We start from the raw sequence: 17,153 nt of genomic DNA, 5'->3' as shown, positions 1-17,153 counted from the left end.
AATGACGCTCTGAAACGAGTTCGCCTGTAAATTAGATCTGCAGTATTCATATCTCGTATTATGTTGTAATATGCATAATGCAGACTCAAATAGCTATCGCTTCTCAATTACAAGACGGGACGTGTCTCCCCCAAGTGTGCGTTTAAAAGTCCCTCGTCTTCATTTAAATTATTTGAGCTTTCCAATTTTCCAGTTTTCATATAATTACCTTTACTGATTGTGGAACAGAGAGCGTTCTAGTGGGGAGTGATCCTTTTACGTTTATGGCAAATGTAGTCAATGGAGCTGAAAGTCGGTATAGCATCTTGTGAAGAAGCCCCATTAAATTTCCCGACTCTGAACGGAAACCCAGAGGCTTAATTGGAAAGTGAGGAGAACAGCAGAACCTCTTATGGATGAAGGAAGTTTAGATCGTGCTTTAATAGTTACAGAAATAGCTCACCAACAAAATGAAAATTCTCTTATTCGTTTAACATCATGTTGGTATGTTTTTGTTTTTTAGTAGACACAGGACATTTGCTGAGGAATCTTCAAAACCATTTTTTAGCACTTAGCAATATATATCAAATATCTCAAAGATGTTTTGTGTGCAAAGAGTAACTTTCCATTTCTAAAATAAATGTTGCACTTTAATGTGTTCGGTACAAAGCAGCCGTTTTATTTCCCCTCCATTAAGCCTGTGTTCTGACTTTAATTCTTACCTTTAGTTTTCATTTTAAAACTCTTAAAAAGTGCATTTTTCGAGGTAAGAGAATCAATCCATCTAGAAGTAGGCTATTTATTTACACAATCATATGTTTTGATGCTTTGAGACATTATTCTTGCTTTGGAAAATGAGTAATTTTATGTTGTACAAAATCACATTTGAAGGTTTTGATGGAACCAAACAACTTTAAATGTCAGAAGAAGGTTAAAAAAATCAAAATCTCATCATCCATTATCTTATTTGTTCATTTCTTCTCTTATTTGTCGCACTAGGGCTGCAATTACAATTAATTCAATAAATAAACAAGATTATGTTTCGGGTCGCTGTGATGAACTTATTCTGAACAGCGTTGATTACAAAATTTCAATTAGTTGACTTCTGGTGTGTCACAATTTAACTTTACAACAAAGTGCTGTACTCCACGTACAGCACTTGGGTTCTTATATAATCGAATACGATTTTTGGGTTCATATAATCGAAGTCAACGGCGTTCAATGTTGTTTGGTTACCAACATTCTGAAAAATATCTTCTTTTGTGTTTTGCTGAAGGATGAAAGTCATACAGATTTGGAAAGACATAAAGGTGAATAAATAATGAAGGAATTTTCATTTTTGGGTCTGTGTGTGTGTGTGTGTGTGTGTGTAATCTACTTTTTGTAAATTGCTTGTCTGTTTTTTAGAAATGGGTTAGCTTGGCTATAGACCGTTTCATCAGACGCGCAGTTCTACCCAGAGTTAACTTCCGGTTTGTGTTTGGCTAGTGTCTAATAATATTAGATAACTATTTATATGTTATTTAATTTGTTAATATTAATTCGTATTATTCTTTTATTGTATAATAATTGTACTAAATAAACTATTTGTTGAATGGGTCCTAGTTTGGTCGCATTTAAAGAAACTGTATGGTACACTGACATCTAGCGGTTGAGCTTGGTATCGGAGTCTAAATTCAAAATATTGGAGAGACAAGTTTAGCCAAGTAATGGTTCTTCTCGGTTTCTTTTGATTGTTATCAGAAATAATCTACAGGCACTCTATTGTTTGTGAATGTGTACTGGAAGTTCAGTTGGGGTCACAAAAGTGCACATGTGCAGTAACGTTTGTTTATGTTGTTAAGATGAAACCATAGTTTAATATCTTTATCTTGCCATGGTACATTCGACTGATAATGTCGAGTTTCTCTGTACACTGCAGTACATGACAGTTCATGGTGACAGAGCATTAGTCTTGGAAGCTGGTGTAATTTTCACTTTGTCGGTCTCCAACCCAGTGTTATCTCACAGACCTCTTTTTCTCTGTCTAGGCACCTGGATTAGTTTCTTTCTGTTCCAGACGGATGATAAATGCTCGTCTAAACTCAGGACTGACTGCAGCAGCTTATCAAATTAAATGTGTCATACGTTCATTTGGACACTTGAATTGGTCAGCGAGAATGATGGATTCTTCAGATCGCTGGGTAAGAAGGTCATGAGAAAGAAAAATACAGCCTCTCCATGTGCTGTTAGAATTTTCTTTTAATGATGGACATTTCTATTTGTAATTATGAATGAACAAAAGTGTTTTCTGTATCTACTACTGGTGATCTAAATGGTCTTAACTGGAAGTACTGACCACTTCACAAGATGTAAACACTGGTCCAGCAGCACTTCCGGTTTTATTTTTTAAAATCTTACATATATAATTAAACATTTTGATTCGGTTATTAATGTTCTTTTGGTTATATTCTGTTCAAACATTTGTGTAGTGTTAAAACTTTTATTTTTGTCTATATGTTTCCTTGTTCATCTGTCCCCAATTGCATTTTGTTTTGAGTGACTTTAGGTTAAAAAAGCATATCAAAATTAATAGTTTTTTTACAACTGAATTTACTTACGGTAGGGTGCATCGAGTCTGTTGACCGGGGATCCATGGTTAAGTCTGTCGACTGGGGGGTGGAGGCATGCATACCTGTCTTCTGCATTCGCGTTATGTGCATTTGCATTTATAATACGTCCGTCTGAGCGGCCCAAGCGTCCGTTCCGCCAGATGGCCAGTCCGCCCCTGACCGCAACAGCCAACCCAGATAGCACAATCCATCTGGTTTACGTCTATTTGACGTCTGCATTTACATCTGCAAGACATCTTAAATACATAGTTTGCTCATCTGCAATACGTCTCGGAGACGTCTGAACGTCTGTAATACGTCTGCTAAAGATCTGGAGATCTGCTGCTTAAAAGCATCTGCTAAACATCTTAGAAAGAGCTGTTGTACATCCATTCTAAATCATAAACATCTTACAGACATCTTCTAGATGTCTATATGACGTCTGACAGCAGACATCTCCGAGACGTATTGCAGATGAGCAAACAATGTATTTAAGATGTCTTGCAGATGTAAATGCAGACGTCAAATAGACGTAAACCAGATGTATGTGTGCTATCAGGGAAGTGACCTTCCCCGAATGACAGTTTGGGAAGCGGAGTAACCAATGGATGCACCGCCCACTATATATGATCAATATTCCGAACGGGTTATTACAGAAACAATTTATTAAAGTATTGTTTTTGTCGTCTTTGTCCCCACCACTTTTCAAAACAAAGTTACGCCACTGGTTATAATGGTGCACTGTGCATAACCTAATTAATATTCATGAGCTAAGCCCCACCTCCTCCTGCGCGAGAGATCAGTTGTGATGTTCATGACAGAGCAATAAAAACTCTGAACTCTGTTTACTGCCTGTGAAATGTCAGGCGGACGTGTTTGTCCAAACAGCATCTAAACTGTGACTGGAAATGAGCTGACAAAGCAGTTTCCGCGGCGTTAGGAACTTTTGTCCTCTCTCTCTCTTCACAATTACGGCCGATGCAATTGAAGTCTAATAGTCAACAGAGCGACAGATATTTGTTAGCAGGCCGGTATAAAGGGCTTTAACATCTTTACAACGCTGGCACATTTCTCTCCCGTCTCCTCTGCTCCGAGTCGCTTTGCACCATTGACGACCGTTTCCCAGCGGGAATTAAACTTAATGGGCGGAGAATTTGAGAATTTTAAGTCGCGGGGTGAGAGCCGAAATGTCAAATCGAGTGAGTGCGAGTATCCGTGATTGAAGGTGATCAAACCGGCGCTACAGAGCCGGAGGTTTGTGATGGATGTACGCCCTATAATGAAATGTAATGGATGAAACGCCATATTGGAGGTGGAGGAATACATAACCATTCATCATCAACATGCGGCTGGTTTTTAACTTCACTGCAGTGTACTTCTGTTCGAAGAGCTTTCAACTTCTGGACGGGTCGCTGTATGAAACCTATTTGTCTCTATCTGTGTTTTTCTGCGTTTCCTAGAAATGACTGAATGAAATAAAATTTTAATCTAATGTGGAGTAGAAGGGGCCGTTCGGAAAGATGAGGAACAGAAGGCGCGTTTATAGGCGCATTAACTCCCATGCTATTGCTACTATGAGAACTCAATATGCTTTTTATTATGTAAATACGCTTCTCTTAGTGTACAAGAGTACATAACTGGGGATTTTTAAGGTCCTCATTGGAGTGTCCCACAGCAAGTTTATGTATATAGAAGGTGTAAAAACACTTTTACTACATAATAATAGGTAGTTATTCTTACCTTACTTCTTGACTGACTCTCAAATGATTCGTTCCGCGATTCATCTGTCTAATCCCCTCTTTTCCGCTAGCCTAGTCTGGTGTGATTGGTTAGATGGTCTAGTCTGCTGTGATTGGTCTACCGCGAATGAGGCTCAACAGCTACAGGGGGAGAAGAGTGAAGTTTTCGCGGGCAGTCCTAGCAAAACGTAGAGAGAGAGTTCTGTCAAATGGAAGTTCAAAACGCTGGAGCGTCACGCGATTCATGGAGCCTTCAGAGCCTTCTTTAGTCGCAGCTCCATGCGTAACTAGTTACTTCCGGGAACTATTGAGAGCCCGTGTCACGTGATTCATGGAGCCTTCAGATAGTTCCAGGAAGTTATGTTTTCTCTTTAAATGCTTTTTCTTTCATTTTTTATTCATTAAATGGCTTTCGTCTTTAAATTGGTTAAAAGTTTACCTCAGTTGTCTGTTTAGTCGCAGCTCCATGCGTGACTAGTAATTTCCGGGAACTATTGCGAGCCTCCATGAACCGCCATTGCTGTGAAAAAACTGTTCCATTGGAGTCAACGGAGTTGACGCGACTCTCTCAATGGCTCTGGTCGGGACTGTCTATATGTATTGACGTAAATTCGTGGCGGTTCGCGAATCGGACTAGGGACGACTCCTTTGTGTGATTCAGAGTCGACTCCCTCTTTTCCAAGCCAATAACTTTGTTATTCATTCACCTTCGGATTTACAACTTGGCAGACAGCTTACTTCCAAACACGGAAACATTACACACGGCATGAAATGTCATTTTCATGATCTCATGTTATGTACTCTTTAAATCTGGTTCTCGTGCGGTCAGCGTTCTTGAAACAGACAAAATGAGAGACTTGCAGACATAAGAAAGAAAAGAAATTTTACGCTTTATAATAGACAAAATGAAATATGTCAGCCTCATTGCTAGGATACAGGGAAACACAGTCAAATGCTTAAAATAATCACAATCTTCGCATCGGAACAGAAATCGGACGTTCTGCCGTGTTGACGCAAGTATTGCATTGAGGGGCTCAGGAGAACGTAAAACAAAAAAAAGTATATACTAGTTATCTTTTTTTCACATAAATACTGGTATAAAAACATTCGGTTGGAAAATCACTGTACTCATAATCGGCGCGCTGGCGTCCCAGCAGACAGATGCATCAAACATATGTTGCAATTATTTAAAATCGCAAAGGAAAGTAAAAAGACGGAATTTTCCCAAACAAATGTTCTCTTTTCAAACAGCAGGCTAATATTCTAACGCAGCCGTCTTTCATTTATCTTAAATTCTCTCTCTCGGTTTAACGCACACACAGACGCATCCGAGCGTACGCTTCCTCCTGGATTAAAGATAAGGCTCCTCTTCTACTGTAGGTTGTGTTTCTGTAGAAGCGAAGACATCTTTCGTTTAATTTACACGATATGTACAAGACGAGTCCTGTCGAGGAAGCGGTTCGCAGTGCAGTGTCTCTGAGTCTTCTGTTTTTATTTGTACAGTTCCAGCTGGAATGTCAGTTGTCCATGGGTCACCCGGGCCTCTCTGAAATATAGCGGGATGTCCAGTAGATGTTCTTCGGGACAGTGATGATGATGGCGTCGAAGAGGAAGAGCGACGTGGCTGTTCAGCACGGGTATCAGTTATGGTACTAATGTAGTACATCACAACACATATCCATTCTTGAAAAACACAGATGGGTCATTTCTCTTATGCAGTACACCAAGCACTTCTAAGTACAGTATAAACAGTATTATTGGTCAATTTATAGGTTTGACAAATGTTTATAATCTAATGTCTTATGTTTGTTTAGTAAATCGTCTTTAAATAGTAAGACAAAATACTTTTTAAAGACATCATCCTCTAGAAAGAGAGCAAGAGATTTGTTGAACTGTGATGTGTTTTTTTGTGGTATACTGTAAGTTGCTTTACACCTTAAAATATTCAATCCTGATTGATGAAATGACAGAAATCATCATGATATTAAATATCAGCACTGGTTAGACTGTTTTTTTTCTTTTGCCATTTTGTCAATAATCTTTTTTTCCCCAATTTTTTATACTCCTTTATACTTTTAAATGAGTTCATTAAGGAGTTCATATAACAGAAATGACCCAGGCATTTATAGATCATAAAGAAAAGAAACTCAAAAAACGAAAACACAAATGAATAGATGTTGCTCATGGTCTGTGTAAGATGCTTATAAATGATGTAGCCGTTGTCTGTGATTTGTAAAACTAGTTGCACAACAGGTTCTTACAACATGTCGTTACAGTCATGGTCAAATATGATCAAAACCCATTTTTAGGATTCACAATATGAAGGTCGACATGAGGTTTAGATGATCATGTACAATTCAAATCACCACCTCACCTTGTGGAATTCAATTTGGGCAATTTTATGTCAAGCAATTCTACGCTCATGGGCCGAAGGGTGCTTTTGAAAGGCCTTATCAGAGAATGAGATGAAAAGAGATTTTATGCTCGGATGCACCTGAATCTGCTCAGAAATCCCTTATTTCTCTGCTTCTCAGTTCAATCGAAAGGACACCATTTTGCATTTAAGAACATCGTGTATACGTCTCGGTATTTGTCAAGTCAATAAAGGTCTTGATGTTCATTTATTATTTCAGACATTTCGGCTCACAAACATTTATTGGACGATGCCACAAAAGCCCAAAACATATAGGGATAAAAATCAGCAAACATATTTTGTAAAGAACATCCCGTTACATTTGACCGAAACGATTTTTCACAATACTCAAGTGCGTTTTAACCCAGTTCATGACAGCAAGCCTCAGTCCATCCTCTCCTCAGAATACCACCGGGAGTTCACACGAGTCGCACTGCCCCATTTATCTCTGTTCTCATCTGGTTTAGGTTCACGTTGGGTGGGCCGTACGCCCTCTGAGTAGACATTCGTAGAGAAGAGTCTGCGCGCGGCTCACTGCGGTAGGGGGCGCATGTCCGGGAGCGGGGCTGCAGGCACGGAAGGAAGAAGGCCGGCTGACGGGACGCTGCATCTTTCTCGTGCCCCCAGCCCCTCGAGGGCCTGGGACGAGGGCTCGAACCCTCTGTTCATGTGCAGGGACTGGTGAGCCTGGCAGTAGTCCACAATGGGCTGCTCGTATCTGTAGAACGCCAGCGTGCCCATCTGTGGAGGGGCCTGTGAGAGAGAGAGAGAGAGAGAGAGAGAGAGAGAGAGAGAGAGAGAGAGAGAGAGATGGTTAGCGTCATTCCTCAGATGGAGATTTTCTTTGGGTCCAAGGGCGCCCACACACTAGACTTTATGATGCGTCAGAGAAATTTTAATGAGTGTGGTGTGCTGCCAGGACGTTGAAGAAGAATGCAATGTTTTGAGAATGTAATGCTCCATCATTCAAGGCAAAGCTGAGAAAACTTGCTTTAATGCTTTCTAATGCAGGCATCTGTTCATGGATGTCGGAAGCACAAAAAATGAGGGTGGGTCCTCCCCCAGAAAAACCTTGAGTAAAAACAACACCAGTTTACCACCAGCTTCAGGGTTGTAGTGAGAAAAACGCGTGAATAGTAGTTGTGGTGCTGTATGACGCAGGATCGAATCCCCTTTTGCCAACTTCACATCACATTTTAGACCGCACAGGCATTTATTTTCATCAAAACAGGTGTTTAATAATCAAGTGTATGGAAAGGTTATAGGCAGTGGGGAGGTCGTCTGTCCCAGTTAGTTGGCGTTCATTTAATCATTTTAATTAATTCAATCATTTACACTCAATTATCATCAGTGTTGGGTGTAACTAGTTACTAAGTAATTAGGGTTACACTTTATTTTACAGTGCCCGTGTTACAGTGTAATTACACATTTAAGTACTGAGTAATAGTAATTAACTACATGTACTTACCATAGGGTCAGGGTTAGGGTGTGGTTACTTGTAGTTATGCATAATGTATAGTAAATACTATAGTAAAAACATGTAACATGTAACTAGGGCACCGTCAAATAAAGTGTTACCGTAATTAGTTACTGTAATTTAATTACTTTTCCTTTGAAAAAGTAAAGTCAGGGATTACTCTGTATTTTATTGGTTACTTCTGATGTAATTAAACTAAATAATTTTCGTAATATATGTGTGTGCAATAAAGTAATTAGTAATAAGTAATTAAATACTTTTTGGAGAGAGTAATTTGTTACAGTAATCTAACTACACTATTGAATGTGTAATTAGTAACTAGTAATTAATTACTTTTTCAGAGTAACGTACCCAACACTGATTATTATTGAATAATGTACAACAGTGCTTTGTTTACTTTGCTGTGTCGAAACGAAATGGAGTTGAACTTTAAGATACGCGGACTCTGAATGAGTCAGGTGACATGGATTTAAGGAAACATCAGCAGAAGTCAGGCTGTAGCTAAAATGCGGAATGGAGTTCAATTTGTACGGACTTTAAATGAGCCAGGCGGAATGGATTTGAGGAAGCGTGGAAGTCACGGCTGTAGCTAAAACGCGAAGTGGAGTTTAATTTATCAAGCATTCCTAAAGAATGGATTGGATTTGACTGACTCTGCGCTAAATGTGAGTGGGTCCAATATCATTGGTCTTAAAAAGTGAGTGGGTCCTGTCCCACCCACATACAATGGTTCCGACGCCCATGCATCTGTTGATCAATGCAACGTTTAGACAGATGAGTTCAGCTTGGATGTGTTCTCATTCGATTTCGAACTGTCCTCAATACAGATCTTGCAAACAAAATGTGTCAAAACATAAGGGTTACATTAAAAACCTAAAAAATACCGTCCTGTCTGGTTTTCTTATTCAATGCACAAATCTATTCCAGCCAAAAACGTTGGAATCGATAAATATTCACTCTGTCTGAAGCTCACTGTACTTTAACATGGATGAAGGCAGTTTTCTTGAGAGGTCCATTGATCCAAACTCAATCTGTTGAATCATTCACTGGTTCTGGTCACATCCCTGATGATACGTGCATTAGCGTGCCATTATAAACGCACTCCTAACGTTTGCCGTTGTGTCCTAAAGAAAGCACCGCGCACGGATAAGACGTACCTAAAGTGTGTGAAGTGTATTTCCAGTGGACTACAAATAACTTCCCTCTTCTCATAAGAGGCCCATGAGCTCTGCAATCAGCCCTATAAATACCTTCTCTATTTTCAGCAATGGGCCAATCAAAAGTTTAACACACAGCAAATGGACTGAGATTGCAGAGTCGGCCTCCGGCTCACTCTTTATAACAGCGCCAACACGACCGCTGTTTGCAAATAACATGAAATCTGTCTGGCAGGTAGGTGATAGTATGGAATGCTAATGATAATTCACATCACAGAAGAGAAAAGGCTATTAACATCACATTAAATTGATTTTTTCTTTCCATCATTTTTCACAAAAGATGAATGTCACTGAGTGTAATTTGTTAGTAATTGGTACCTTTGGAAAGCAAAATGTGATAATATCATTTAGAGTTTATTATTAGGGTAAGAAGCATTAGGACTGAAAAATGAACAATTTTACTCATACAAACAGAATTGTGATGTGCTTTTATCAGACAATAGTGATGCTGCTAATTTAACATCGTATAAAAATGACATTTACATTGAGGCAATTAGTGAATGATTTTATCCAAAATGCAATTTTTATTACAAAAAAACAAACATTAAAGCAATTCTCTATAGAAATGATATCTATATTATGTAAAAAGATGCACATTTCTCTTTAAAAGCTGATATATTTTTTCTTATTATTAGTATAATATTATTTTTACTTTATATATTGTCTGTCTATATGCTTTTAAAAATTCTACCTAAAGACTTTAGTTCAAAAGCGGACTTTTTAGGTTAAATCAAATTGGCTTTTCAAGTAATTTACATTTAAATTATTTCATATTAACTTATGAAATTAAGTTTTATGATATACAACTAGATGTTTTTAAGTTTTACATATTACAATTATTATTAATAATTAACATTTAAGCCAATTTGATTTAACTTAAAAAGATTGTCCGTTTGTACCACAATGTGTTTTCCATACAGATGCTTTACAAAAATGTAAAGTATAAAAAAGTTGCTGTGTGATAAAAATACTGAATTGTATATTACAGGCGGCTGGAGGGAGGGGCTGGATGACATCATCAGAAAAAAGAAAGTAATTTCACAGTTGCAAGTTATATTTAGACTTGCTTTTTAATATATATAAAGTTGGTAGGGTTAATGTTGACTTGTTCACTTGGTGTCTTGCATGTCAGTGTACAGAACATGCGTGGAGGTGCATGCTGGGAAATCAAAGAAAGCAGGCCAAACTTGGGGAAATTTGACATTTAAAGGGACAGTTCACCCCAAAATGAAAATTCTATCATCATTTACTTACCCTCCTATATAAATTTCTTTGTTCTGCAAAACACAAAGGAAGATATTTCGAAGAATTTCCGTAACCAAACAGATCTCATCCCCCATTGACTATTTATTTTCCCTACTATGCCAGTAAATGGGGAATGAGATCTGTTTGTGCTCAGCAGAACAAAGACAATCATACCGGTTTGGAACAACCCGAGGGTGAATAAATGATGACAGAATTTTCATTTTTGGGTAACCTATCACTTTAAGTTTTACCAGACAGTGTAACACACACACAGCTCTTCATAAGCAGCATCTAAACATGGCTGTGGTTGGCCGGACGCTCTGTAGATCTGATTTATATGCAGTCTGGGGCTCCGGAGAGAGAGAGAGAGAGAGAGAGAGAGAGAGGGAGAGAGAGCGCTTACATACTGCTCTTATTCTCTTAAATGGAGGGCTTGACTCCATTAAGTGAAGACCACTTATTGCATTACAGCCATTTTGCTGATACCGTGAGTTGGGCTTGTGCCGTCCCAGCCTCTTCCTCTCTATTGCTTTGAATTGTATATAATTATGTGCTAATGAAGTAATATTAGCTCCTGACTGTTGTAAAGGAAGCCGACCCCAGAGCAATAATGCAGGAGATAAGCAGGTAGGTTTGTAGCGAACGTAAATGGACTACATAGCTTCTTTGTTTAATAAGGGAACAAATAAACCTCGCACGGAATGGTAATAGATTTGATCGGAGAACGCTAATGACAAACGCAAGCGCGATAAAAGCCTAGAGCAATTATCGGTGTGCCATATCCTAATGCGCAACATACTAAATGACGGCAGGCCTAATCTGAACAGGTCCTGATTTAACACTAGTGTCAATGACGCATTTTAATGTCTTCAATTACATCACCGGAAGTTCCTTTGAGGCATTTAGATGGATAGAGGCACCTTTTAATAGCAAAGACGACCGAATCGCAATCTGGCGCGATTGATTGGCTGCGCATTCGCCATCTGTAGAGGCTCTTAAGTGATTGCTTTAAACCCACAGACGGACGCTATTACCATGCAAACATCGGAGAGTTGAGACTCATTGTCCAGAGACATGCTGCATGTTCCATCCGCCTGCTATTGGATTGTGACGCATTACCCAACAGAAGACAGATCAATTTACAACGAAAACTTGTCAGATTAAATACGGACGCGGCCTCCCAGCAGCAATGACGGAGAGATTGCGCTCGTGAAATTCATTTCAGGAAGTGGGATGTAGACTATTTAGACAGTATAAAAAAAACAAATCTGTATTGTGCTATTCATATGTACGGTGGTGCTACATAGTATTATGACGGAATCATGTACGAATGCCATTGAACTACATAAAATATCAAAGACAGATGCTTTTATGTAAAGAAACAAAAAACCCACAGGATGTTTTTATCGCTTTCATAGCCTAGCGGATCGATGGAGTTCTCAGTTGTGTTTCATTTAGGTATCAACTTTGGATAAATGAAAACAGAAGCAAATGAGAATGTAATTGTTGAAACACATGAAGAGTATGAAGGTGAAAATGAATGTAGATTGTAGAGGTCAAATAATCTGGATTTGGGTAAATTTGGTAAGAAATGATTGAGTTCATATTGAGATCTTCAATAATATTGACCTTTGATTGCCACCTTGACGAATCTGAGCTCAGTTTGACACGACATGTCTTCTGATGACAGAGACATTTGTGAGATTTATGACTCTTTTTCTCAGGAGAAATATCTGAGATGCAGGAAATTTAAGAAAAGGTTTGCTCTTATTGTTTCTCACTTTTATCTCATTGATGTCTAGGAGAAACAGAAAGCAATTGATATACTCTTTAAAATTAAGGCAAGCGTATAGTATTTAACTAATAAGAATTGAAGAGTTCCGTTTGAAAACATCTTCTAAAATTAGCGTTTCCTATGTTTACGTTCAGTAATTTCGCTTTAATTGCAATGAATACATCCTCTTTGCCATTAAAGTGAAAACACTTTAAATATAAGCATCAGAGCATTTTAGAGGAAACATGTCAGATTGCACGTCTGAAATGAATATTAAAGAGTAAATATTTTGTGACTACTTTGGTTTGTGGCATGTCCGACAACAAGTGTGTAAAAACACTTTCATTTTCTAATAATAGGCAGTTATTATACCTCACTTCTTGACTGACTCTCAAATGATTCGTTTGGCGATTCATCTGCCTAAGCCCCTCCTTTCCGTCAGCCCACTGTGATCTGATTGGTCAGATGGTCTAGTCTGCTGTGATTGGTCTTCAGTGTTCGCAAATGGAACGTAGGTGGGACATTACATCAGAGTCGACTCCTTTTTTCCCAAGCCAAGAACTTTGTTATTCGTTCACTTTCAACTTTTCAACTTGGCAGACTGCTTACGGTCCCACACGGCAACATTACACACTGCATGAAATGTCATTTTAAGGACACTGTTACAGTTACTCTGTAAGTAAAATATATTTAAAAAGAAGTTTCCAAATGAATCCTCATTTTGAACAGTGTATAATTTTTATTTTATCAAGCTACAGTAACAAAATAATGTTAATGTGAAATGTTATGCTTGAAAACCATGCTTGTTCTTTCTTTTAAATAATAAATGTGCTTTAAATGTCCAAATAGTTTTTGGGTGCACTGTACAACCCGAATGAACAAACAGATGCACATTTGTTTAGCAGGAGATCTCACTTTATCTAATTAATTATATTTAAAAAAGTTGTAATGTTCTCTTTTCAGCATTTAAATGAGCTCATGGGCTCTGGTGCTGAACAAATTGCCACTTTTTGCATATTTACGGGTTGTGATGGGAGAAAACGTAGACTTGAAGTAGGATCTTAAACGCATGCTCTCTTGATAATATTTTTGTTACGTGCCTCAATTACTCCAGCGTTCAGACTAAAACAAATAAGCTTTAACAGGGCTGTAACATATTCATTTGCATTTGTGTCGGCATAAGGTGTGGATTTGTAAAACCCAGGAGGTTGTTTTGATGTAAATGCAGCAGAATTTCATCGTGTTTTAGGAACTACTGTGATTTCCTCAGGAAGGCATTGTAGCCATCGACCTTTACTGGTTACAAACCTCATTTGTATGGCCTTGTCAATCCTATTTCTGTCTTTAATGGACTGCCCGAACCATCATCCGGCATGCAGCTAAGCAATCCGTTTTCCATAAATGTAAATGGGATTAAAGTTGAACAGCCCTCCCAACCCGAGTCAGTGTTCATCTCATAGTGTTCAGTGTCAAACACGTGCTAAGGGAGAAAGGTGCAGAACAGACATGCTGTGCTTTTATCGGTTTGAATCGTAAATTTAATTTTAGCTTTCCTGTAGCTCAGAGGTTAGAGCATGGCGCCAGCAACGCCAAGGTCATGGGTTTGATCCCAGGGATTGCACATACTTAAATACAAATGTATAGTATAATGCAATGTAAGTCGCTTTTAAGCGACTTTAAGCGCTATTTTCTATAGAAAATAGAAAACAATGTGTACGGGTTATAAATGCGACATCAGATTACTTGGATAATAATATTGGAGTTCCGCAAGGTTCTATTTTAGGTCCATTATTGTTTAGTATGTATATAAATGATTTACCAAATGTATGTCCTCCAGACGTTAATTGTCAAATGTATGCGGATGATGTTGTGTTGTATGTACATGCAAAAAGTCAACAACAGGTTGCACAGATATTGACTGACTCTATGAATCAAGGTGCACAATGGCTTATTAATTCACGTTTACATCTTAATGTTAGAAAAACTGTTTGTATGTTTTTTACTAAAAGGCCAAATTATGATGTGAAAGCAGATGTATTTATTCATGAACAAAAACTTGAGGTAGTACATGAATTTAAATATTTAGGATTATTATTGGATTCTCAACTTTCTTTTAAATAACATGTGAAGAAAGTGGTAAATATAGCGAAATTTAATTTAGCGAATTTTAGATTTATTAGAAATAGTTTGACTGATGAAGCTGCAGTCTTATTTATGAATTCAATGATTTTTCCCCATATCACATATTGCATAACTACCTGGACTCAAACATGTAGGTCTTTTCTTAAACCAGTTGAATGTATCTATAAATAAACCCTTAAGGTCTTGGATAAAAAACCAAACAGTTTTCATCATTACAGTATATTAACTAAGTTTTCTATTCTGAGCTGGGAACATTTGATTCAATATGCTGATTCAGTACTTATTTTTAAGATCATGAACGGTTTTGCTCCACCTGTTTTTAAGGATCACATATATCAGATAAAAGGAAGATATACACGTGCCGGTATCAGTGGTAACTGTAATGTGCCATTAAGAAGAACTACTTTTGGTCAATTATCTTTTGCTTTTAGAGGAACACATGAGTGGAATAGACTCCCAGTGGAGCTAAAAGAATTAAAACATTTAACAGGACACTATGATTTCTCGAAAAAGCTGAAAATATGGCTATTGACACATCAAAATTGTGATCATTTATAGTGATTTATGGATATGGTATGGTAGTCTGTAATTTTGTTTTAATTTTCTTGTTTTAATTTCTTAATTCTTTTCTTGTCCTTAACATGATGTATTATTATTTTGTTTATATTTTCTTTCTGTCCTCAACATCAACCTGCCAAAAAAGGGACTACGGATGAAATGAAAAATAAATTAAATAAAATGAAAAAAAGCCTCTTCCAAATGCTTAAATGTAAATGTAATTTCTCAGTGTTTCTCGGTTAGCCGGAAACATTTCTTCCGGTATACAGCATGTGGTATTTATAATTAAATCAAAATGAAATGCTTGTGGACGTATGGACCATGTATATGTGCTGCTGCATGAGAAAATTCAGATGACATTTGCTGTCTTTGTTAATTGCTTTGACAGTAACTTGTAAATGAAATATGGGAAATATGTTTATTCAGTTAATAATGTATTCCACATATCAGAGATAAATACAGTAGACATAATTAGTCTAAATAAATGATGGCATTTTGTTTTGTCGGAGAACCGGACTAATGGCGTTCCTCTGTGGTGTGCCTTGTATTTCTTTGTATTGCGATATTGCGATTTTTGTACGTCTGATCTTTTCTGATCGCATTTTCACCGAAGCTGTGTTTGACTGTTTGCTCGTTCACCGACACCCTTGCGCTCCTGCTGCTTTGAAAACAGGATTAAAGCTGTTTGGGACTGATGAATATTTTAAAAATAAAAGGCTTTTTGGCTTCGCAGGCCTGTTGTCCTCCCGGTTTAATCAGAAAAATTGGGAGCTGGTGCTTTTGGCCGCTGCAGTCGGAGCTTTTAAAGATGTGACTCATAGCGGCTCGCGCCTGGGCTCCTGCCAGAGTTTTGTGTTAAAAACTTAAGTGCAGGTGATGCACAAGACTGCTCTTTAGAAACTCCTTCACTTACCTTACAATACAGAGCTTTTACTGTACGCTTTCTCAGAGCAATGTGCATGAATGCTAAAGAGTGGGGATGCGTACTGTTCCTATCACAATGTAAGTCATTTTATATGACGTTATTTGGTTTGTCAGAATCTAGTTTTCTGATGGAAGTGCAACACAAAATGTTTTATGTAGTACTTTAGGTTTGGCTCATGCGTTGAAAGAAATAATCACCCGTCAACTTGATGGTCACGCCTAAAAATACATTAAGAACATTACATTATTATTCAAAACAAATTAGGAAGCCTAATATATCGTACAGCAATGTGAGTTAAAGAGATCACATCGGTATTCATTACAAACTATAGTAGTTACATTTAAAGCTTCCCCCCCAAAAATGATACTGTACTTCGAGTTCATATGAAGTGTACTATAGGAAAAGTTTACTTAATGTAGTAGGTCCTTGTACTGTATTAGTATACTTGTGAGTGTACTATTTTAATAAATCCTGGGAGTAAATTGGCCTTTAAGTTAAGCATCTACCAAAAATATACGTTCTTATTTTAGTTTACAAGAACTATAGGCCTACTAACAGCAGTTAAGTACTACATTTCTGTATCCTCCCTAATTTCAGATACATTTAATGGCGGAAATGATGAGTAATGGAATTAATCTTGTTTAAAAGAATACCAGAAGTAAAATTTTAAGTCAAGTTATTTTTTAAGGAATAAATGGATTGTTCGCCCAAATGTATATTTTCCATCATTTACTTTCCCCGTGTGATGACGTTCTTCCGCAAAACACAAAAGAAGATATTTTGAAGAATGTTGGTAACCAAACAACATCGACCTGCCCACATGACTTCTATTGTATGAACAAAAAAACGCTTCTCAAAATATCTTCTGTTGTGTTCCACTAAAGAAAGAATTATACAGGTTTACAACCTCACGAGGGTGAATAAATGATGAACGAAGTTTAATTTTTGGGTAAACTGTCCTATTAATGCATGTTGATCCATGTTGATGTGTCTGAAGACCACGGCCACTGTCATATAGATCAGAAAAAATGTCAAATCAAAGCTTTCACCTTTAAGGGTAGTGTAAAACAGGATATTTCAAGCACATGAATTG

General features: G+C 37.6%; 1 protein-coding gene across 2 annotated transcripts in view; it reads right to left on the bottom strand.

Moving 5' to 3' along the window:
• Window positions 1-5,182: 5,182 nt before the first annotated feature.
• The window catches only part of LOC130568171 (leucine-rich repeat transmembrane neuronal protein 4), a 94,534-nt gene continuing 82,563 nt past the window's right edge, over window positions 5,183-17,153 (bottom strand). Inside the window, exon 3 of one of the 2 annotated variants that reach the window (XM_057356868.1) lies at window positions 5,183-7,475. In XM_057356868.1, coding sequence (XP_057212851.1) covers window positions 7,254-7,475 — 222 coding nt within the window. In that variant the 3' untranslated portion in view covers window positions 5,183-7,253. The remainder of the gene's footprint in view (window positions 7,476-17,153) is intronic. The other variant, XM_057356869.1, reaches the window with a different exon arrangement.

The sequence above is a fragment of the Triplophysa rosa genome, linkage group LG17 (genome assembly GCF_024868665.1).
Source record: "Triplophysa rosa linkage group LG17, Trosa_1v2, whole genome shotgun sequence".
Classification (NCBI taxonomy): domain Eukaryota; kingdom Metazoa; phylum Chordata; class Actinopteri; order Cypriniformes; family Nemacheilidae; genus Triplophysa; species Triplophysa rosa.
Note: the sequence above shows the minus strand (reverse complement) of the source record. Positions and strands in the feature narration are given on the sequence as shown.